General features: G+C 37.2%; 1 protein-coding gene across 3 annotated transcripts in view; it reads right to left on the bottom strand.

Annotated features, from left to right (window-relative positions):
• Positions 1 to 730: 730 nt before the first annotated feature.
• cntn1a (contactin 1a) overlaps positions 731 to 25,279 on the bottom strand; it is a 77,127-nt gene continuing 52,578 nt past the window's right edge. For all 3 annotated transcript variants that reach the window (XM_083546218.1, XM_083546219.1, XM_083546220.1), the window contains 20 exons: positions 24,665 to 24,846; positions 24,166 to 24,261; positions 23,859 to 24,065; positions 22,018 to 22,117; positions 21,740 to 21,921; positions 19,713 to 19,837; positions 19,022 to 19,139; positions 15,426 to 15,576; positions 13,658 to 13,785; positions 12,856 to 13,028; positions 11,800 to 11,932; positions 9,797 to 9,958; positions 8,250 to 8,399; positions 7,474 to 7,544; positions 7,153 to 7,387; positions 4,558 to 4,661; positions 4,188 to 4,371; positions 3,725 to 3,843; positions 3,359 to 3,515; positions 731 to 2,031 (listed from right to left, as the gene is read on the bottom strand). In XM_083546218.1, the coding sequence (XP_083402344.1) occupies positions 1,955 to 2,031; positions 3,359 to 3,515; positions 3,725 to 3,843; positions 4,188 to 4,371; positions 4,558 to 4,661; positions 7,153 to 7,387; positions 7,474 to 7,544; positions 8,250 to 8,399; positions 9,797 to 9,958; positions 11,800 to 11,932; positions 12,856 to 13,028; positions 13,658 to 13,785; positions 15,426 to 15,576; positions 19,022 to 19,139; positions 19,713 to 19,837; positions 21,740 to 21,921; positions 22,018 to 22,117; positions 23,859 to 24,065; positions 24,166 to 24,261; positions 24,665 to 24,846 (2,854 nt within the window). In that variant the 3' untranslated portion in view covers positions 731 to 1,954. The remainder of the gene's footprint in view (positions 2,032 to 3,358; positions 3,516 to 3,724; positions 3,844 to 4,187; positions 4,372 to 4,557; positions 4,662 to 7,152; positions 7,388 to 7,473; positions 7,545 to 8,249; positions 8,400 to 9,796; positions 9,959 to 11,799; positions 11,933 to 12,855; positions 13,029 to 13,657; positions 13,786 to 15,425; positions 15,577 to 19,021; positions 19,140 to 19,712; positions 19,838 to 21,739; positions 21,922 to 22,017; positions 22,118 to 23,858; positions 24,066 to 24,165; positions 24,262 to 24,664; positions 24,847 to 25,279) is intronic.

The raw sequence follows: 25,279 nt of genomic DNA on the forward strand, positions 1-25,279 counted from the left end.
TATGGCGTTTTAACGCAACTGGAACGAACCATTCATTTCCAGATCATGCATCTGAGGGCGTTACCATAGCACTCCAAATAATTGCAGATTGCAATAATTAAGTTAAAGGCTTTCATGCATTTGGTTATTTTTTTCCTTTTACATTGATGATGATGCTGTTGCCTGAAGTAAACAGGGAAAGAGAAAGCACTTTGTGGTGGTTGCTGAATCATTACAAAACATAGGGAAGCAAATGCACACAGACAGTCCATCTGAGAGGTCACCATCCAATATACCTTCTAGATATTAAAACAAAAACATCACATTCAATTAGCCTGGGACATTTAAAAAATGAAATATCCTTTTCTCATGAAAGTAAATTTGTGGAGATATATTATTGTTCATCTTCAGATAGAATGTGTCGAAATGGGAATGCATTTAGTAACAAACCTAAAGACATTTTAATAACAAGTAAAATGCTGTTAAACTGGACAGGTTGGCACACTGTATTTTGAATGGGTTTCATGGGAAAAGACAATGGGTTACAAAAGTATTTCGAGATTTAATCGCAATACCTGTTCAATAAGCCAACAATTACTGTCATACTGTACAAAGTCAATTAGTGATATGACCCATATAACACAATCAAAACAGCTGTGCAGGTTTGAAACGCTTTAGCAAATACACTCATCAGAAATTCTGGAACATGACCAAAAAATAAAACCAATGGAAAAAACAAAGCAAAAAAAGCTTTTTCTTTTTTAAATGAACCCCTACTAAATGACAGAGAATTCAAAGATACAGTCAAAACAAGAAGTTTTCCTTATGCTGCCTTTTCATTAAAGCACTAATGAAATGACAGAGTTTCTTAAACTACAGTATGAGTGACGTATAGAAATTATTTTTAAAAAATCAACACCCTTATCCAGAAGTGCTGTGAGATTTGGGCCCATGTCCTGTTGCAGTGGATTATCATGCCACACTTCACTCACAAGCACATGTACACACACTCAAACATATTCATCTTGTTCAGGTTTAAAACCATGGTTTGGATATGCATCCTACACCTACAGTTCACACACAAACACAATTACTCCTCGGTACAGACATTTCAGCAATTAAGATATATATTTACAATTTTTTTTTCAAACCCCTGATGAGCCTTGTTCAGTCTACAGAGGCTATAAGCACACATCTCTCAAATGTTCATTTCCTTTTATTTAAGGGCTTTGAAATCATATATTTAAAGTAAAATAATCTTTCTATTAATGATATGTTAATATGATCAACGAAATACTGAAATATATTAAGAAATCGATAGCTTATAAATTATTGCATATACATCTACTAGCTTGAAGTAAATTGCTATATATTTTTTTCATTTTGCGCAACTTTGTTCAGTTTGTATTGAGTCGGCGTAGCAGAGGAGTTTGCTTTGACTGTATCCGTCAAGAAAAGGATTAGCTCAGAAACAAAAAAAAGTTTTGCTGATTTGCAAACTACGCTAACTTGCAGATACTCATCTCTCATCAAATGTCACTTTTTACAGAGAACGCTGTGGAAAGAAAACTGCGAAGTCAATTAAGAGAAGATTATTGGTGTTACAGAATGAGCCGCCAAAAGAAATTAAAATTAAAGCTGAAACAGCCTTGTGTTTTGTAAATTGTAAATACAGATGTCACTCTACCCACAAGCAGCCATGAGCAGGGTAAGAGATATTATAAGGCATATTGAACTTTAGAGAACTCCTTTTGACACTGCTTCATGGTTAAGTCGATACTGAATCAGACAATCCTTAACATCCTTGTCCTATCTAGATTTCTGTATTGTCTTTTCTTCCAACATCGTTCAGTCCAGGTTGGGAATATTCGTTGTTGAGCATAGGAATTTGTAAAATAAGAGTCCTGTAAGGCGTAATCCAGTAAGAGTCCTCTTCACTGTGGTGAGTGAAGGCAGAGGAGAGATGGCGCTACAATCAGAGAGTCAGGCTGAGCAATGCCACCAGCAGCAGGACACAGAGGCTCAGAGATGAAGCTGATAAGACCCCTCCAGCTACAGACACAATCACATACACATAAAGGATATAAAACATACACAAAACATAGTACCATTAAAACCAGATTATAGAATATGTTTGGATATATGCGCCATTTTGCCTCTTAACTTCTAACAGAATTATAGAAAGAGAAGAGTATGAAGAAGGTAAGGATCGGCTTGTGATCCAAAGCATACCACATCATATATTAAACATGGAGGCAGTGTCAGAGCTATGCTTTCTGCTCAAACAAACAAGCAGCAACTGGGTATTAAAAATAATTCTTATGTTTAAGTGAGTTTGTCTAATTCTTTGAGCTTATGAAAATAGAGGGACTACAAATTACTGTAAATTTCTAAAAGATTACTGCTTTGTTTTTGTAAAACCCCCCGAAATAAAGCAAAAAATTTGCCTCACTCCTAAACCATTATGGTGGTACTGACAAACACTGACAAAATTTGTGGCAAATCAGACTGCACACTAGAAAAAATATACTATAGTGGACAAATGACAGGTATCACAGAAGCGCATAAACCTAGGGAATGTTTTGCTGTAGTTTTACAACTTACAATTTTGGAGTGGAAGAAGTATCCTGCACAGAGCCCTGACCTCTTCCCCAATGAACACCTTTGGAATGAACTGGTCTGAAACATTGACTGAACCCAAGACATCCTTGGGTGTCTGACCTCACTAATGCTCTTATAGCTTACTGAACACAAATACTCATAACCATGGTGAAATGTGGACTGGACAATGAACCTTGACTTGGATGTTCAACAATTACATAAGTGTGATGGTCCAGTGTCTACAAACATTGGACCATATAGTGTTATCTGAATTTTTTGACTGTATGGATCCTAGGACATTCCTAACCTCAGAATAGTTAATACATTCTAAATGCAATAATGTAAGCAAAATACTGCAGTTGGGGGAAAGGTCATCTATCATTACAGGTTTCTCTTTCTCATACACTCTGTTATCTCCTTCTTCAGCTTACTAGCAGCTGTTCATACCCAAAGGTGCATGACACTGACAAATCACCACACTCTTACTGCAGTATGGGCATGATTCAACTTGAAATGTTCACATGAAGCAAAGCGTGTGAAAAGACAAACGGAAATATTGATTTTCTAATTCATTTGCCCTTTTGTAATTCATGCACTTTTACTTATCATCAGAAACCATTCAAATTTCCATTACCACCATCAATTAAATTAGCTTTGCATAAATAAATAAGTTGACATTTACTAGAATTACGTAACATCACGTTAAATCCAAGCAGATGAAGACTTTGCACATAGGGCTCATGTGACACGGATCTGACGGTTTTGACAGACAGCTTACCTGAGATGCGAACTTGAGCCACAGCTCCATCTCCTCCCTTGCTCTGTGCCCTCACCTCCACCAGGTAATCTCCATCTTTGTAAATAGGCAGGTCAATGGACTGCTTATTTGTGGTGTACAGTGTCCCGGTGCTGTGGCCCTCCTGTCTATAGAGAACCTTTAAAACAACATCAGACAAATAGCTTTAGGTCCAGAATTAGCCCATGTAATGATCAGACACATTTGGTTTTCAAAGTCACTCATGAGTCATACAGACAAAACAACATCTGGGACAGAAACTAAAGTTCACACACACACTTATTTATTACAAAATATATATATTTTTTTATTAAACTCTATACAACTCTATAGCCATATTGTCTATACCTTATAGTTCTCCACAGCAGATTCATTGGCTAAAGCCACCACATGCTGCCAGGCAACGTTGACTAAAGTTCCACTGGAGTTCAACTTTGTGCCGATTATTTTTGGTGGCCGACTTGGAGCTGAAAATTAAGAGCCAAAGACAAATAAACCATATTTCTCAACAAGAACAAGATCTGGGAATAGATCTACTGAAGAAAATAGGAACTTCATGCTTATGTTTGACTCATAGCTACTTTATTCTGTTAGTCTTCTATGCAATGTTAAATAAAGATTTTAAAGTTAAAATTTATGAAAATTTATATATAAAGTAAGCATGGCCTCAACCAGATTTTTGGATACAGTTTATTATAAAATATACTCTCTATGCCTCTCAAACAACTAAAAAGCACTAAAAAATAAGATATAATGTAGAAATGCCAGCTCTGTCTGTGAATTCTGTCTCTGTCAGTTCTGTACCACTTACGTGCTTTCTTTGTGTAGATCTCATGTCTCTGGCTTGGTGGTCCATAACCTGCACCGTTGAAAGCACGCACTTCTATAACATAATGGGAATTGGGTTTCATGTTATCCAGGCGTGTCTGGTTATCTCTGCTGGAGATGCGTTGTGCTGAAGCCTCGTTCTCCATGGACTTCCTCCAGTATCTCACCTGTCAAAGATAATATAAAGATTTAATATTAGCCAATAATTGTTTTCCCTGCCAGAAGACCATATTCTAGCATTCCTTAAACAAATGGTAGTTATAACAAGTGCACAAGTGAACATGCATGAAGGGCAAATCACTTTATATTTGTACACTGTACACTCACTGTGCCTGCAACATTGTCAGACTAACCTGATAACCCTCAACTATCTGCTGCGCGAGTGGCCGCCACCATACAATGGCTTCTGTCGCTGACAAGGTTCTGGCCTCCACAATGGTGGGAGCCTCTGAGGGTGCTGAGGATACACAGCATGTTAGATAGCACTTCAATCAATAAAAGCACATTCACACAATTTTATTCCTGTTCATTAAATAAAAAATAAATCCCAGATTTACAGTATGGTCAAAACTCTGGACCCAACTATACATTCTATATAAACAAACCAATTTTGGACACCTGACTTTTCCAGCTATAGGTGGTTCTTCCCAAAACTGTTACCACAAAGTTGGAGGCACACAATTGTATAGGATAACATTACATCTTCCCTTAACCTAAACTCAGAGGCCTCAATCCTGTTACCGCATAAACATCTTTGGGATCAACTGGAAGGCTGACTGCACCCCAGGCCTCCTCACTCTACATCATTTTAGTAACGCCTTTAAGGCTGAATGAGCACAAATCTCAACAAGCACACTCCAAAATCTTCCAGGAAGAGAGGAGGTTATTATCACAAGCAAACGGGGACAACATGTAGAACGTGGCATGTTTAAAAAACAAACAAACATACAAATCTTATGCTCAGGTTTTCACAAACTTAAGTCTACTCCATATAGTGTATACCTGATGTCCACCACCCTTCTGAAATATAAGAAAGAATGTTCATACTATGCTACTTTTGCTGCAGTAAACTGTGTGGGGGAAAGTAAGTTAGGGACATTCATTTATATGCATAAAGTTGTTAAGTTCATCATAATGATTACAATATCAACACATCTGAGTTTTAAAAGATCCAGATTTTCAACATGGCTCATCATTAAATGAAACACTGACTCTTCTTTTTGTAAAAAGCTTTCCAAATGTTTGCATACTTACTCACCTTAAAAAAAATCAAAAGTAAAAAATATAATTTTACTAAGTTATTTTATCTACCTGTTTAATGTTTGCAAACTTTCTGATCAATTAATTGTTTTTAAGAACATTACAAGCTTAATAAATTGCAATTTTAGGCCTTTTTTTTCCCCAATGTATGTGTATAAACAGGGAGACTTTTTAGGAAGTAAAAATTATTTACTATAAATCCACCTGTATATTGGATCCACTGCAACTTCTTGCTTAAGACTATAAAAGGTTGACATCTGCAGCCATAAATCAGTATATATTATCTAGCAAGGAATAGATTTATATGAAAACACTTTGTCAGTGGGTTTGACGATACTGTAAATAGAAAGATCGCTTTTATTTATCCCAGTAGGAAATTCACATATCTCTGTACATATAAAAATTTAAATGTAATTTAGACAAGCAACATTATTAACATACAATAATTGAATTTGAAGATGTCAAAGCAGATGTGTGGACATTAGGGATCCGATAATTTGTGATTGTGACTGTTTCTCAAGCGTTTTCTCTCAGCACCACTGAATATGACGTATCACAACACTTTGTGTTTCACTTTGTGAAAGGGACATGCGTTAGAAGTCAGAAGGCACATTTAAAGTCATGATTTGCGGTCTGTCTGACCCAAAGAAATAAAAGCAAGCTATCTGCACTATATTGAAATGCATAGCATCGTATTTTTCCATTAAACTGTATTGCATTAAAAAGCATTGTGCTGACTCAAATGGAAATCGGAATTGCATCGCATCGTAATGGGGTGAATAGTATTGCATCGCATGGGTAGCTGCTTCATATGTACAGTTGTGTGAAAAAGTGTTTGCCCCCTTACTGTTTTTTTTTTTTTTTTTGCATGTTTGTCACACTTGAATGATTTAGATCATTAAACTAATACTTACTATTAGTAAAAGATAACACAAGTGAACACAACATGCAGTTTGGATTTTGTTTTCCCTCAATAATAAAAACCTTTATTTAAAAACTGCATGTTGTGTTCACTATCTTTTACTGATTTTTAAATTAGTTTGAGGATCTGAAACATTAAAGTGGGAAAAACATGCAAAGAAATAAGAAATCAGGAAGGGGGCACTTTTTCACACCACTGTTACAAAAATTGCTATGTATCAGGATCTAAATCACCTCAGCCTTGGTTATGGAGATCCACAAATCTAGTGGACATGTTTGTGGCATTAGTAATTTTAGACAGATTTGGCAAAGTTTTAGTCCAACCACTTGTCAGCTGTTAATATTATACACTAGGAACATTTTTAATATCATACTGCTTCCATACTCCAGACCTTCCAGATACACCAAATACTCCAATTTCTTTTTTTTTTTTTTTTTGCTAACTAGAGATATTGTTGTTTTAAATAAGTGTTTTTTTTTTTTTAACACTCTATAGTCTATCCTGAGGCAACGAAAGTTAATCTTTTTAGAAGAGGAAGTAAGGCTTGATTAAGTGTACATTTCTATTACAGCTCATGTAATGTAAGTGGCATTTTATGAGAAACAGCCTCCACACAAACAATGCAATACGATACACTGAATTGGTACATCCTTCATACATATATAGCTCTGAGAATGACCGAGATATTGACCTAACATGATTTGGGAGTTTCTGATTTCACACAGCAGTATATACATTAATAGGTAAATAAAAGACTGACACTCACCATCCTGAGCAGAGTATATAACGGCGGTGAGACTATAGGGTCCCTCTCCTACACTGTTGAAGCCTTTTACTTTCACATCAAACTTAGTGGCTGGGGGAATTGAGGGGTCTTTGTGGATGTAGCGATTAGCGTTAGCGTCAGGCACGGTCACTTTATGCCACTGAACGCTATCCTGAGGCTTAAATGTGACAATGTAGCCGAAGTTACGTCCATTGTAGTACTGTGGCTGAACAGGCTAAAGATAGATAAAAATTCACACACTGTCAGGGCTTCTTTTACAACAAAATGTATTACTGGCTCATTACAGAAAAAATACAATACCGTCCATGTGATGGTAAGCTCTCTACTCGTTCCTCCACCTCCTCCTACATCCGAAGGAGCCACCTGAGGAGCTAAAATAAGAAAGGATTTTGAGATCGACAATCACGCATATCAACAGTGACAAACCCCATTATCATGTTTGTTTTTCATCCAAAGATCAACAACTATAATTATTCATTCATAACCTCATGCAAAACACCAATGTTATCAAAAACAGCACCTTAAATCTAATACAAGTTTATAAAAAGTGAAAAGGGACTCAATACAATCCCCAGAATTCCTCTTAACTATAGATCACCAGCTGAGAGGTTGAAAAAATGTCACCAATAACTCCGAATATTTGATGTAGTGAATAGCAGTCTGGAGGATGACACTGTGTAGAGGACTACACACTACAATACTAACCTCGAAATATGACCCTGGGCTTTTTGTGCATTTTTGTGCATTTTCTCCAAAAGTTTTGGGGCAACTGTTGCTCTCGATGTCCAATTTTGATCAAAAAAGTCCCTCTTGTTAGTCTGTCTGAACCAAATCCATACGGCTATTAAACCCACATGAATATATTTGAGCTTGTGCAGTTTACTACAGATGCAGTTTGAGAGCTCTGACTAGTGCGCTCTCTGACCATCCAATGAATAGACGTGAAAATGCTAACGTCATTGGACTTCTTCTAAAGGGCCTCAGAGTGGCCAAATAGCAGTCTGATTTAGGTGACATGGATTTCTGAAATCTGATAGGGTAGGAACTCAAGCGTAAAATTAAATCCTAGGGCATACCCATTTCCAGCGTGGTGATTCTGCTTGATGGTTCGCTCGGTTCTCCTGTACCCAGAGTGTTTGAAGCAATGACTCGAAACTCATATTCAGTCCAAGGACGCAGTTGGACTACTGTGGACATCTCTGCGTTGCCTTCTACATTGCCAGGAGCTGAAACAACAAAAACATTAATGTATTACAATGGTTATTTCGAGGGATCAGTCAGTTTAAAAGAAGTCAATTAATATCCATTTTTTTGGATTGGTACTGTATGAAAGATTGAGTAGAGAAAAATATCACTGTTCTTTCTATACCACTGTTTCTGCTTTACACTTTCAATAGAAATGATATAACACACAAATACATGGTACGACCAAAAATATGTGGACACCTTATCATTACACTCATGTGTTCTGGTTAAAGGTGAAAGTGCTTCATGTTTGTCACATGTAAATGCTTTCTTTGCGTATCACAGCGATGTTAGGAATCTGGTTAATCCCACTTTCTGTTATCATAACCTCCATTCTTATGGGAAAGTGTTCCACTAGATTAGTGTATGGTGTCTGTTGGGATTTTAGATTATTCAGTTAGTGAGGTCTGGCCTCTACAGCAGATGAGGAGGCCTGATGTGCAGGCAGGGTTCCAGTTTGTTCCAAAGGTGTTAAGTGGGGTAAAAAAGTGGGTTCTGTGCAGGACACTCAAGTCCTTTTACTTCAGCTTTGGCAAGCTATGTTTTAATAAAGCCTGCTTTGTGTACAGAGGCATAATCATGCTGGAAAATGTTTGTGGTTTGTTTAGTTCCAGTGAAGGAAAATTTTAATATTGCAGCAGACAATGACATACGTTACAGTTGTGTGACCATCTGGGCTGCAAAACTTTAGGGAAGACTCTGTACACATGTTTTGTAGCATTGCTACTTGTCTATAAATACACTATATGGACACCTGACCCTACATTTTTTTGTGGTTTTTGAACATCACATTCCCAATTTGCTTCCAATTTTCTGTTATAATATCCTCTACTCTTCTGGGAAGATGTTCCACAAGATTTCGTAGTGTGCTTGTAGACATTTGTGCTCATTCAGCATTAAGGGTGTTAGTAAAGTCAGGTACTGATGTAGAATGAGTTTTTTGGAGTGCAGTAAAGATTTATCCCAAAAGTGTTTAATATTTTTGGGATCAGAAAACAAATTGCAGGCCACTCAGGAGCTTCCATTCCAACCCATGTAGACGATATCTTCATAGAGACGCTTTGCATACAGAAGCATTGTCATGTTGGAACAGGTTAGGGTCTCCTAATTCAAATAATGGAGAAAATGCCTCCAAAAGACAAACCACAACTGTATCCAAAGACATACTATACAACTGTGTGCCTCCATTGTGGTAAAAGTCTGGGGAAGAACCACATAGGGCTGGAACAGTCAGATGTCATGATACTTTTCTCCATACAGTGTTTATTCAGATATAAATTATCAAGAATTAGGAGGAATTTTGATAAACCTAGGCATATACTGTATTTAACAGGGCAAAAGTTGTAACAACTATCAAAATGTTAGTACAAGTACTCACAGGTTACAGCATCTTTCCATTCCCCTTCGGCTCTGGTCTCTCTGTATTGAATATTGTATTTGGATATGGGACTGAGATTATCTGTGCCGTGACTCCAGAAAAGCTTCACAGACTGCACACCAACCTCCTCCACACGCACTCCTCCTGGAGATCCTGGAGGCCCTGAGAGTGAAGTAACAAAATCTGCTCAGCACAAAACAGTTCCATCTGTATTTCCTTTATTAAGTAGTTCAAATCTTTGGGTTTAAATGTATCCCATAACACCCCATAACACACGACACATCACCTTAAAGTTCTTATAATTCAAAATTGTGAAGGAAATGGAAATATCTATCTCTTGGCAATGCCTCTAACCTTTAAGTGCAAAATAAATAATTAGGGAGCTGAAAACCTTGAAATGCCTCATTCATTACTAATATACAGTACATCATTAACAGCCTTTCAGACTCCACAGCGATTACTCCTCTGTAAAATAAACTCGAAAAGCTAAGTGCAAAGTTTTTGTCAAGCATTTATTTCTAATTCAATTTTTTTTTTTTAAACACTTTCATCCAAGTAGAAAAATAAATAAATAAATCATACAATGGAAAAGTTTGTTAATGCTAGTCCTGGAACTCCCACTCAGGCTTGAATATGTTGTAGTTACTCAGGTTTAACATTTTGCATACAAGTTAGCCTTTTGAAGCCTGTTTATTCCTTTCACTTATTAATCGAATAAAATAGGTGGAGATAATTAACTATAATAATACCGTGAACGCATTACCTTTTATTTCAGCATGCTGTTTGAAGATCACTAGCTGTATATTATAGCCTTTTTTCCACACACTGATTAATGCCATACTTCTAAACAATCTTACAGCTGCACAGGTCAAAGTTTTTACCACAAAAAAAAAGGGACAACTGAAATGTATCTATCAATCAGCATTAGCCTGTTTACTGAGTACAACCTCATCTATTTTTCTCATCACTAACATAATACATTAAAACAGAGCAGAACCAGAAGTAGAATAGAATAGAATCTTTCTTTGACACGTTATTATATTTGTCAACAAACATACACTGTTTTAGGGTACACATCTGTCCTGAATATTATTACACTGTAAGAAAGAATAAAATGGAGTGAGGAAATGAACGATTGTGAAGGCAAACACCATACTCATCTCTTCGAACATGCCTTTCCAAAACGGCAATGTTCTTGCAAATAGTTCCAACCTCAAGACATTACAGTCACAGGCGCATTATTTTGTCTTATTAACAATCATTGTCTGAGGAAAGTTACTGCCTGGCAAGACCAAGCGTCTGCATAACTGCTTCATAACCACGAGAGAATAAAGAAAAGAGCAGAGTCTCAGACTCCATTATTGGTTGCTTTGTCAGTGCCAAATAAAATGGAGACACCAGCGTCTGATTTTTAACTTCAGCAAAAGCATACCTCATTGCACCACAAGCATTCTTTTTACCATGCTTTGTCCCAAATTTGATCACTGGTCTATTCCCAATCACTGGCCAGTTCTTCTCTATCATACAACAGCCACTAAAAAGGTGAAAGTGCTTTTTACATGTACAGCAACTTGTAATTATTTTTGTTCACAAATCCCAGCGATGTAAGGAAGCTGGGTCAGAGTGTAGGGTCAGCCATATCACAGCGCCCCCTGGAGCACAGAGGGTTAAAGCAGCTTGGCAATAAAGAGAGGCCCTGACCTTCGACCCATGACTGATTAATGTCACTCTGATTGACGGTGGAGATGAGCACAATTCCTCGAGCACAATTTGTCCGTTTTGCTACCTCGGCTTCTGGGATTCAAAATCAAGTTTACAAATGCTCCAAAAGCAGATTTACATATCCTGATAAATGACTGTCTGTAATTCTGACTCATTGTATCCAGCCTGAGTAAAAAACAAGAGTTTTCACTGTGTGTGTGTGTGTGTGTGTGTGTGTGTGTGTGTGTGTGTGTGTGTGTGTGTGTGTGTGTGTGTGTGTGTGTGTGAGAAAGGTTTGGTACCTCGTACTACCAGTTCAGCGAAAACTGTGACATTGTCCACAGGTGTCTGGGCCGTGCAGGTGTAGATTCCTGCGTGCCTCAGCTGAGTCTTCTTAATCAGCAGCTCACAGTTGGACACACCTGCCTGACTGTCCTGCGCGCACACGCACACACACGCACACACACACACACACACACACACACACACACATTTATCTTACTATCCCTGTCAGTACTTTCCACTGGCCTAATTATTTTTGCAGCTTATTAATACCAAACCTGTACATAACTCTAACCTTAACCTCAGTAACCAAATAAAACACACACACACACACACACACACACACACACACACACACACACACACACAAAGGAAAGCTGCTTATATTTTTAATGCATTAACTTTACTTAACTTTACTGAAATGCACATTCATTCAAAACAGTCCATTATTGTGCCAATACTATAATTAATAGCCTTTAAATAAAATAAAATGAATAATTTAATTCTTATTAAAACGGTGAAGGTTTTTAAATACATTTATCTTGATCCTATTTATAGGAACAATCTATCACTGTGAGGAAATTATACTTCGGACTACTGGAATGTCCTGCAACTGTACCAAAGCAAAAACATCTTAAAACAAAAAATCCACTTAGATCAGGGAAAAAAGTGAAACAGGCCTCAGTGATTGAACCATCAGTATCCCACTGTAGTCTAAGTAGAATCAGATGGAAGATAAGTACAGACAGGAGATACTGGACTGTTTAAAAGTGTAAAATGCTTAAACGGCACTTCTCAAACCCAGTAAAGCCTTTTAACCGGGGCACATTGGATACCTATTTATAAACCGAACTGCCATTTTCATTTATAATAGCTTAAGTCAGTGTGATTTTATGACATTAAGAATACACAGTACAACACAAAAGGCTCCATTGTGAAAACAGTAACAAACTAAAAGGTACCTGCTGAACAATTAAATAAAGGACAAAAAGACACTCAGAAGACTTAAAGCTTGGTGCAGCTCAAATGTGAATGTCTACTGTGGATTGTTTAATCTCTTGTGTTTGGGCTCTTACAATTGTGTGCTGGAAGAACCCTTCCTCCTTTTCAAAGTCAATGGCATGGCCATTAAGAGACCAGATGAAGGTGATGTCGAGGCTCGAGTCATGTGATGCAGCACACTGCATCCTGGCGTTTTCACCCACGCTCACATCAGCGTTTGAGGGAGCCAATGTGATCTTAGTGGCATCTGAATTGAAAGCGTAAAACAAATTGATTTGCATATTAAGCAACTTAGTAAAGTATGGAAGCCTGTTTCCACCAAAAAGCTTTTTTAGGTTTTTTTTGCCTAATTGAGACTTTTTTCTCACAATCCTGACTTATTTTCTCGCAATTCAGACTTTTTTCTTACAATTCAGACTTGATTTCTGCTGAATGCGACTTTCTTTATCGCAATTCCCACTTTTTCTTTCAATACTAACTTTATTTAGGCAAACCTTTTGATGTGGCAGAAACAGGCTTCCTTAGTAAAGAAAGCTTATGATCTTTTAAATTATCATAAAAATGTATTAATTATCATGTAATTCACATTCTCTTCCAAAAGAAAGAATAGAGCAATAAGACCAATCAGCAGCTGGCCGTCTCTGCTTTCTGTATTATGCCCTTTCCACCAGCAGAGGGCAGACCAGAATTGGGTATTAATCATCATCCTGGGTGTTGACCAAGCATCACGATTCTCTTCAATTCATTTCATATCTCCATCACCCTCAGACTACTGTGTTAATCACTGCACAGATATCTCTAGTTTAAAGGCTCTATAATGCATTATGCAGCACACACCTTTCTATGACTGATTTGGTTTGAATTGCAACTTCTTACCTGTGACTGACAGAGATCCAGTGCTGTTAGCTTTGCCCCTGTCATTCTCAGCAAAGCATGTGTACTTTCCCTCATCTAACTTGGTAACGTTGTGGATCTCCAGACTCCCATCGTTCCAAATGAAAATCCTGCAACCATTACATTGGGTTTCAGTTTTGTTCAATTGTGGAAATGCATACGCTGTTTTATGTCGATACACTAGTTGTATAAAGTCTGTATTTTAAAGAATGCAATTTGTGTATTCACTTTTATTTAAAGGTGACAAAAATTGTATCTGTAAAAGAATAGCCTAAAGCCAGTGCTATACTAATTTCTTATGTCTCTGAAACAGAAAGAGTTCCCCCAGTCTGTGACTGTTCTTAATAGCATATGGTTGTTCTGTCACTGCACCAAGCATCAGTTTGGTTTTCAGGTTCACTGATTGCCCATTTGTTTGTGAACATTGACAGAAATGTTTGACTGTAAACTCAAATCTGACACCTCATTCGCCATTAGTTCTTGGAAAAATTAACCAAAAGCAAAACCAGCATTTCTCCCTTTTGTGTTATTGTGCTTTATTTATTAGTCTCTAACACTAGATGGCATGATGCGTGTGAAATGTCTGATTCACATTGTGGACCTCAGTACAGGTAGTCCATGACAATATATATATATATAATCATTATAAAATAAAAAACAATTGAATGTTAAACTATCGTAACTCAGGGACCAACTGTATTCTGCATTTCACATAGTTCAAATACAGAAAGATCACTCTGGTCACATGTTCAAAATCTTTTGTGGAGAATGTTCTTGCATTGCTCCCAATTATCATCTGCACTTGTAAAGTGACAAAAGTTGCATCATGGACTATATGGTTACACCAAAACAAGCTTTCTAACATTTCTAGCATTTGTATTTAAGAAATTCTGATGCCAGTATTGCACAACAAATTAAAATTGTGACTGAAGTGTTGTCAGGCACAAGAACTCGCAGGAAACCGGAGGTTGAATGAATAAAAAACGTGTTTACTTAACTCACTCGATAAATGAAAGAGCAAAGCAGAAAACGGGCAGGCATGAACGAAAACACAAAAGAAATACAGAAAACTAAAGAAACGTCCAAAACACATGAAGCGTGATCCAAACACAATAGGTGAGAGAGTCCACAATGTTCATAGGCCTAAGCTGTAGAACAGACAGTAAGACTAAACGACTGGGGTTTATATATGGTGGTGACTGATGTGACCCAGGTGATGATGATTAGTAATTAGGTGAGCTGCTAGGGTGGATATGAGGGTTAGGAGAAGGCGTGGCTGGTGGATCCCTGACAAGTGTATTGTCACACCCTTTATTTGTATATTTTTGCTATGTGTTAAAAAAAAAAAAACATTGCAAAGTGCGCCAGCATTTCAAAAACGCACCTTTAAACGCAAACTGTTTTTAAAAAATAGCAAACCTTTTAAAAGAGATGTCATGCAATGCGAGGAAGGATAAAAAAAAAAAAAAAAAACCTGTAGCAGCAGTTCAAAAGTAACCTGCCACAAAAACCAAGTCACACAGCGATGAAGTCTGCTCAGCTCAGAGCACCCTCACAGACCCACCAAGTTCTTTTCCATATATTTGCTGAAGGTTTTTATTTTTCTCCACCAGCTTCTTTTTTTTAATAAATCTAGTCACACTGTGATATTCCACTGAACATTTCCACAATCTCCAGAATAAGATCAAATCATCTATGGAGATGAATAGCACGGTTATAATAATCTCCTGTGAAAAGGCTTATCTCTTACCTGCTGGAATTGGAGAGCAGCTCTGTGCCTTTGCTCCAGAAAAATGTGGGTTTGGGAGCTGCTTTCGGTTTGCACTCAATCACTACACGGCCATTCTTTGCTCCCAGCAGCCTCTGCTTAACCGGGTTGAACTCAAATGAAGGGGCGCCCACTGACAACACAAAACATCAAATCATTTTTAAGGGCCTTATAAAGTCTACCTGGATGCTAAAGGCTAATCTACTTTTCCTGAACATGTGCAAAGCTATCAGCAACTTGCCCTACAATAATAAGAAAGGAAGCACCTTGTATAAGTATTCAACCCCTCATTTACATTATTCCATATTGTGTAGTGTTACAAGCTGACTCTTGGCACATGGCATCTCTTAATCCTTTTTTACCCAGTCACTGAGATTAGGTGCATTTAAAACATTTGAATAATAGATTTATTAATGCTCTCAAAGCCTTTCAATCTTTAAGATTTTCTTATTATTCAAGCCCTGGAAAATTCTTTTTCCTGGACTTGGTCTTTCTTTTTCTTCATGATCTGGAAACAGCTGTATACGGGTGCATCCTAATAAATTAGAATACCATTAAAAAGTTGATTTATTTTAGTAATATATTACAAAAAGTGAAACTCGTATATTATACAGATTCATCCCACACAGACTAATATATCTTGTGTTTATTTCTTTTAATTTTGGTGATTATGACTTAAAGCTAATGAAAAGCCAAAATCTCAGAAAATTGTAATATATGGGGAAAATTTCGATATTGGAGACTCGTGGTGTCACACTCTAATCATCTAATTGAATCCCAACAAAGGTTTCCTGAGCCTTTAAATGGCTCAATCTGGTTCAGGCTACACAATCCTAGGGGGGAACTGCTGACTTGACAGTTGTCCAGATGATGATTATTGACACCCTGCACATGGAGGGTGAGACACAAAAGGTCATCGCTAAAGAAGCTGCTGTTTACAGAGTGCTGTATACAAGAACATTAATAATAAGTTGAATGGAAGGAAATAAAGTGGTAGAAAAAGGTGAAACGAAGCCCATTCAAGAATTTGGGGGAGATTCACAAAGAGTGGACTGCAGCTGGAGTCATTGCTTCAAGAGCCTCCACGCACAGACGTATCCATGGGCTACAACTGATGCATTCCTTGTGTCAAGCCACTCCTGAACCGGAGACAACGTCAGAGGTGTCTTACCTGGGCAAAGGACAAAAAGGACTGGACTGTTGCTTACTGGATCAAATGCATATTTTCAGATGGGAGGAAAGAAAATTTAGCATTCCATTTGGAAATCAAGGTCCCAGAGTCTGGAAGAAGAGAGGAGAGGCACAGAATCCAAGTTGCTTGAGGTCCAGTGTAAAGTTTGCACAGTCAGTGGTGGTTTGGGGAGTCATGTCATCTGCTGGTGATGGTCCACTGTGTTTTATCAAGTCCAAGGTCAGCACAGCCGTCTACCAGGAAGTCGTAAAGCACTTCATGCTTCCCTCTGCTGACCAGCTTTATGGAGATGCTGATTTTATTTTCCAGCAGGATTTGACACCTGCGTACACTGTCAAAAGCACCAAACGTTGGTTAAATGACCATGGTGTAAGTGTGCTTGACTGGCCAGCAAACTCACCAGTCCTGAACCCCATAAAGAATCTATGTGGTATTGTCAAAAGGAAAATGAGAAACAAGAGACCAAAAAATGCAAATGAGCTGAAGGCCACTGTGAAAGAAAGCTGGACCAGTGCCACAGGCAGTAATTAAAGCAAAAGGAGCACCTACCAACTATTGAGTACATATACAGTAAATAAACATATTTTCCACAAGGCCAGCAATTTACTTAAAATGTTTTTTGGTTGGTCTTATGAAGTATTCTGATTTGTTGAGAGTAAATTGGTGGGTTTTTGTTAAATGTAAGCCAAAATCATCAAAACTAAAATAAATAAACACTTTATATATATCAGTCTGTGTGTGATGAATCTGTATATTATGAGTTTTACTTTTTGTGTTGAATTGCTAAAATAAATAAACTTTTTAATGATATTCTTATTTATTGAAATGCACCTGTATATTAGGAACATGTGACGCACAGGTTGACTCCATTCCTATATGTGGAAAGTGGTATTGTAGCTCACAGTGGTGAATGAAGTACACAAACCATGTACTTGAGTAAAAGGACAAATTTCTTTTGGCAGACGCCCTTATTCAAAGCGAATTACTGAAGAGCAGTTGAGGTTCAAGGCCCTTGCTCAGGGGCCCAGTATCTTGGCTGGGATTTTTTAACCTCCAACCTTCTGATCTAGATTCCAATGCCTTAAACACTGAGATACCACCTCACTGTACCAATCTTATGGACAGGTGTCCATAAACGTTCGTACATATGGTATAGACGATGCTACAAAATTTTGGTTTTGGTGAAACTAAAACTACATTCGCTCAGACCAAACCATGTAATTGAGTTAAAGTAGAGATACAATGTAAAATATGACTCCAGCAAAGTGCTCCCTTTAAAGTTTCACTTGAGTAAAAGCACAAAATATTTGCCTTTAAATGTACTTAAGTATCCAAAGTACTATTTCTATTATTTACATATTTTTTTTTTATCTATTTATATTTATCTATTATTTATTTTTATCTCTTGCTTTATCAACTCACTTACACATTTATTAATGTAAAAAGACTCTGTTACCCTTAGCACACCAATCTATTAATAGAATGATATTAATGAGTCAAACATTGATATCTATTAAAATTATCATGAGTCCAAAAACTTCTTCTGAAAAACAAATGAGCAAATAAGGCCACGGGTGTTGTGGCAAGTTAAAAACCAGGAGTTTCTTCCATAATGTTTTACTCTCAAAATATTCGGCTGGCTGTTGAACTGAAGCTGAACTGTATGTTGGTGATAAGTAGATGCCACCAAGCACCAATAAAAATAAGTTCAACACAGAGCATGAGCTCTACCCTGAATGGTGGCTTGCTGCGTGCTTGAGCAGTTTTTATTAACTCATAAATAAAAAAAAAGAACGACTGATTTCGCAAAATGTACTGTATTTGAGTAAAAAGTACGATATTTGACTTTGAAATGTAGCAAAGTTAAAGTAAAAGTCTCCCCAAATGGAAATATTTTTAAAAAGTACAGATACATGGAAAAAACTACTTAAGTACAGTAACGAATTACATTTACTTTGTTACTGTTCTGCCAGTTCACCAGGTAGTTCAGTAGTTTAGGTGTTGGACTTCTACTTCATTGTATATACAGTGTAAGTCACTCTGGATGAAGGTATCTGTTAAATGCCATAAATGGAAAGGTAAAGTTTATTTAATGTTTGATGGTGATAGTAGCACCAAAACTCATTTAGTGGGTAAAGATTTTTCCAATTTATCAATAATTGTATGGGATATTTTGTGTAGATTTATAGCATGTAACTACAAAATGTAGAAATGTTAGGAGTAGCATGGGGGCAATACTTATAGAATGAGGAAAGTGCAAGGTTGGGCCTATGTGGCTTACAAATCATTATATTTGATTATACAAAATGAATCATTATTGTTATTTATAAATGAATATAGTCTATATCATTATCCTTCTAGCCCCACCTAACATACAGCCTCTTACCGAAGACTCGCAGTTCAGCGTTGGCTTGGATCACTCCATGGCGATTCTCAGCTATGCACTGGTACATCCCTGAGTCATGAGTTGTCAGTTCTTTGAAGTGCAACTCGTGCTTGCGATACTGTTGAAGTATACAGACAATAATCTTATACTCACTCTGATTATTTTATGCTCAGTGAACTCTGTAAACTCTTGTAAAAGAGAGCATTCACTGACAGTTTTATTGACAGTGAAGCTAATTTACATGCAGAGTGTGTTTGGAGGGTAGCTCCTGCTGTGTTACGTCCCCTGCATACACTCTCAAGCTTCTGGAGCAGAACTTACTGTTGCCATGGCTGTTTGTGCAATAGTGTTGGCACCCGTTTAGCATTGAGCATTGAGCCTAAAGTTTGCCTAATTGACTCTGTGCCCTAATTTAGAGGGCTGAGAATGCTTAAAGCCTGAACTGCAACGAAACATTTTCCGGTCAGACACCAATCAACAGAGAGATCCTGATGTTTTTATGCGTATATTGTCAGCAGGCTCAATTGAAAAGATTGTTGTGGAATGTTGGAGTGCATTAGCTGTAGCATGGATCTGTAGATGGACAGCCCCCATGGCATGGCATGGATCTGTAGATGGACAGCCGAGAAAAATGCCGTTCAAAGCCATTAAACTAATAATCTGAGAATGGAGAGCCGTTTAAGGTAAATACCATTTGGCCATTTTTCAAGAAGTATACATGAGGCTTGGGTTTTCCACCGGCCACGCAGGACATGGTGTAGTCACTGCCGATGTCCCTCTCGCTGCTGCTGATGTGCTCCACCCAGTCCGGAGCAGCTGGAGGAAAGAAACACGCCAATAAATGCCTAATAGCATTAACTGTTCTGACACTTCTGAGGCTAAGACTAACATATGGTACTATAACATACCATTTATCCACATTTATAAATGATCAGTACATGCATTCATACATTTTAGACAATTTTATACATTTTAGGTTTATTATACAGAGAAAAGTGTGTACTTCCAAATATCTTCCAAATAAAGTGTTAGAATGTGATTATGATGTATGCTTAGATATGTTCAATAAAAAGATTTGGGTACTTTTGGCAACAGCCGTATGTATATTAGGATAATTTGACACATCGGTCGACTCCATTCCAATATGTGGAAAGTGGTAGCTTTGTAGTTAAGATGATGGACTTCTGCTGTATAAATTGGATAATTGAAAGTCTGGATAAAGGTATCTGGCAAATGCCCTAAAGAGTATGGTAAAGTTCATTTAATGTTCATTGCTGAAGGCGACAACGAAACTAACTACTTTCAAATAATTAACAATATTCTGTTCAAATGTACTAAATGTTTTGAACTAAATCATTTTTTAAGATTTTTTAGGCCCATCACCTCTTCATATAAAGAGGCGGTGTTACTGTAGTACTTATTCAGGAAGTATTTTGTAGTAGTTATTAGTGGCCATGGGGATATTATGTATCAATAGTTATAGATTATTTGGATTTGTATGATATACAATGATATACATATTTGAATTTATTATTTCAATAAATATATAATAATTGCATTAAATGCTTGTATGTTGATAATGTGTTAATGAAAAAAACTTTCAGTCAGTTTCATACACTGTAGGGTATTTTTTTTTTCTCTACATGAAAATTTTTTTTAAAAAAGTGAAATATATACAATAAATAAAAAGAATTGTATTATAAAAGATGCACAACACCCTTTATATTCAGTATTAAAAATGCTGTACAATCTCTAAATCAATCTAGAAATGTTAGCACATTTTATGATATTGACTATTTGAACTCAAAAGGTCAGATTTGCTGTGAGATTAATCCCCTGCACTGATGCATTTGTTTAGATGGCACTCCGCCGGATTTGATGTAACATGGATAATTAAGTTCTACATAAAATAGTAAAGTCTGTATCATCTCAAGTGCACTCTGTCATCAAAGTAAAACAAGCTCTTACCAAAATTATGATATGCAAGTAAATATTCCTAAAGATTTCACTCAAGTTATTGCTGATATTATTACTTTTTTACTTTACGTTGAAGTAAAAATAAAGCATTATCTCAGAGAGAAATTAAATGACTCTCTTATTGAATTTATATATTTCAAAAACCTCCCATAAAAGTTAACAGACATTCACATGATATTAGGCTCTACAATTTTAACAGAATGGCCCGATTGGAATTTGAAATATGTGCCTGGTGCAATTTCCATTACAGAGATTACATTGCGGGTATATTTTTACTTTTGATGAAGAGCTTTGAGAATAAGGGTTGCTAAATGCAAAAATGCCATTCTACCCTGTTATCATAAGAGTCCAGCATCGGTATCCTATGCACACCTTAATTCAGCATACAGTATTCCTTCAACAATTCAATCAACAATTGTTTATGTGTATAAGTGATTGAAATCCATGGTGGAAAACCTGATGACGATACATAGTGTTTGTGTCAAAGTAAAACTGTGTTTCGGCATAAATTAAGATTTTTATTTTCTTTGTCTAAAGTAAAAAAAAAAAAATTATAAACATTACCATTGCCAAGCACCTGTTTGAATAGATTCCTTCATAATTCTTGCATTTTTTTAATATGTGTAGAATTCACATAAACCAATCTACCATCTGTACTTTGAAGCCTATAATTTTTCACAAATAATGCTATGTGTATTGCTGCAATATTGTGACTTCTGAGAGTCTTCACAGCAGTCCTACCTTCCACATAGAGGTTCGCTTTGTGCCAGTCTTTGCCTTTTGAGTTGATCGCCTCACACTTGTACGCTCCCTCATCCTCATACTGTACGTTAAAGATGCGCAAAAGTCCACCTGCCTTGCTGATCTCATGATAAACAGGCAGCTCTCCATCCACTTTCCTCCATTTGATCTGGGGAATGGGACTGGGCCAGACATTGCAAAACAGTTCCACACATTGCATTCAATAAGAGAAATACAAAAGCAGCTCCTGCATTCTATCAGAAAGTAAATGCACTCACTTTCCCAATGCAAAACACTCCAGGGTGATGTTCTGGCCAACCAGAGCATACGTGTCCGGAAACATCACTTTTATATCAGCTGCGTACTCCCGAACAGACCCTGGAAACAGTAAATACACCGTGCTGAATCATTTTGATTTAAGAGGGCATTTTCCTCCATCAGCCTCTGGCAAAAAAAAATATTAGTCATGTTATACTGGAATGCATAGCACACTGGTGTTTTTTTTTTTTTTTGCATCAGTCTAAATAGCATGCTTGGTTCAGAACATTTCGGCTCAAAATATTTGTCTACAGGATGGCAGCTGAGGCATGCTGTGCAAACACGACACATGAATAAACATTTAAAAATGGCTTTAAATGTGGGGCAAGATGGAGCCTAAGGCTTATGTTGTTCTTCAGTAATGGAGTCATAGATGAAGTAATGCACAAAGAAATATGAGATGTGTGTGGGGAGGGAAATAAAAGATTATCTGCTCCTGTGTCCTTTAGTCATTTTATGTGCTACAGTATCCGACTTCCAGACCGCAATAAACACTTTAGCTACAATACAGTATTATAAAAAAGCTTATTTCTAGTGATTAACTACTAGTACTATACTAGCATCAAAATAATAACTATACAAGCACAATAATATTATATATAATAAAACAGAAAAGGGGAAATCTTTATTCGTGTTGGTATTTCATTTGAACTGGGAAGTGTCTGGCGTTAAACTAATCCAAAATGAAATCAGGTTAGGCCAAGGGGAAAAAAACTGGCTGTTTTTAGGCAAAATGTTTCTGCTTACTCATGCAAGCCGTGTGTCAGAACACAAATAGGCATTTATTAATGGACCCACAAAAAGAGCTCCGGGGTGGGGAAAGAAACAACTGCCTCCAAAAAGTCCTTGATTCTTCTCCTTCCAGCTTTATACAGACACACAAAAGACTTTCGACTTCTTAAGCTGTTGTTTCTGCCTCAGTGGCAAAAGCATAATTAATCACCATTTCCATCCAGCCTGCACTGCCTTACCAAAGTAGCACTGCAATGACAGCTAAATTTCAATAGGCCATAGCCACACTGTCACACTCCTTTAAAAATAAAATGCTGAACTAGATTATTCGACATGTATTTTTACAAAGTTATAGACAGAAAGAATTTGTGTTGTCATACATGTTTAAATGATTTCATGACGTTTGTGACAATCGGTTTTTACATGCAGTGAGATGTATTTCCTGTCTGGGTATTTATGTCTATAAGCTTTGAGCTAAATGGGATTTTTACTATTTGATTTACTCCACTTGAAAGTGCAAAAGATACTTATTGTGACAAAAAGGATATTTAAATAAAAATGCAAGGTAATGAATTCACCCCGGGTCAATACGACGTTGAATCCCCTTTAGCTGTATTTAGTGTATTTCGGCAAGTCCCTATCAGCTTTCCAGATATTTTTGCCCACTCATCTTGGCAAACTGACTTGAACATAGATAATAAAAAATATATATTTTTCAATCTTGCCTCAGATCCTAAATTTGATTAAATTGACAGAGTTAGTGATAAATTCAGGTTCTCCTCAGTTTGTTCCAGACTTGTTTTGATGGCTACTTGGGCTTCAGAATGACTACTCATGGCAACTGGTTGTGCCAGAAATAATAAAGAGGTTTCACAGCAATAGTGGTGAATATTTCTGCAATAAATGAAGCAGTTGAAGGAGACACTGCATTATGACTATTTAGTCTACTTCAGTTACATATTTTAACAATGATTTATGCTGAAAAAAGTTCGAGGAGGTTGAAAATGGTTGCGACACACAATGATATTTTGAAAATCTACGTAAAAAGATATAAAAAAGTAAGGCATACTCTCGGTCTGTGGGACTAAAGGAATAAACTTGCTGAAGACACTCTTAGCAATGGATGAGCTGGAGACGAAGCAGGAGTAGTTCCCTCGGTCAGAAGCCTCTACTTTGGCGATATAGAGATTTCCTGTGGTCTGAGAGACAAAACGCCTCTTATCCAGCGGGATGAAGATGGGAAATTCATTCAGCATCCAGCGAAAGGTAAGATCATCTAAACAAGAGAAAATAAACACTGGTAAACATGCCAGGATTCGTTATGTATATAATAGCAGGATATTATAAAGATATTATGCATAAGATATTGAATTAACCTGGGAAATGTGGAGGTGGAGCACATAACAGCACCACTCCCTGACCTTCTTTCACACGCACAGCTTCTCTCTCCTCTGTCGAAAACATGTCTAAATCTGTGGGTTTAAAACGGAATGAATTTAATTCTGGCTCCTTCTCTAGCACAGTGCTTTGTAACCTCCCGAGGTGACCTTCCGTTAAAAAAAAACTCTTCTAATAAACAAAAGCACAAAAAAGCAATTTCACATAATACGCTCATCATCTTTTCGTTTCCTTTATTACTGGTATCCATGATTTAGCACAATCCATACAAGCATTTAAAAACGTTGACACCTGAAATTAATTGCCAGCTCTCCTCATATCGCAGTGCTTAAGTGCTTAAAGGCATGAACTTGGACTTTTTTTTTGGCGAATGCTACCCAAGCGTTTACATAAAAAACAAAAAAATCCAAGGTGGCTTCCCTAAAACAAAAACGCCATTACATGATGGCGTCTCTTGACGCTACAACCATCACTCACATCCAAACTCGACGAACGCCTCTCGACTGAGGACCGTGCCGAACTCATTTGTCGCCATGCAAGAGTAGTTCCCAGCGTGTTTGCTATTATCAGGTCTGCTGATGACCAGATTTCCCCCCATCATGCCGTAGTGCACGTTACCCTCCTCCGGGATCTCAAGCTCCAAGCCATTCATCCTCCACCTGCAAACAGGGAGAGGAAGATGGAAGGAGGGACATGCATGCTGTTATTACAGATGGAGCTGATAAATAAAAAACAGGCATTATATTAAAAAAAACAAATACAATATGCGGGCGATTTACATCATATACACTCTAGATTTGTAGTGATCTATCCATAGATGTGCCATGGAAAAGCTTTATGTACAAATATTTTTATATCTCTCCATCTGTTTGCCTGTCAGCCCTGTACAGTAGGTGCTCTTGAAGTGAAGCCAGCTCAACGGGAAATGAGCTAGAGATGCTAAATCTCCTTCTCCAAATGGCCTCTGACTTTAAGGGGCAGATTACGATAGAATGACTGTAACTGAGAAGAGATGGAGGGGAAAATTGAATTAGGGGGGTTGGGTGCTGAGAAGGACAGGGTTACAGCAGCGGATTAATCCGAGGCACAGAA

The sequence above is a fragment of the Silurus aristotelis genome (genome assembly GCF_946808225.1).
Source record: "Silurus aristotelis genome assembly, chromosome: 7".
Lineage (NCBI taxonomy): Eukaryota > Metazoa > Chordata > Actinopteri > Siluriformes > Siluridae > Silurus > Silurus aristotelis.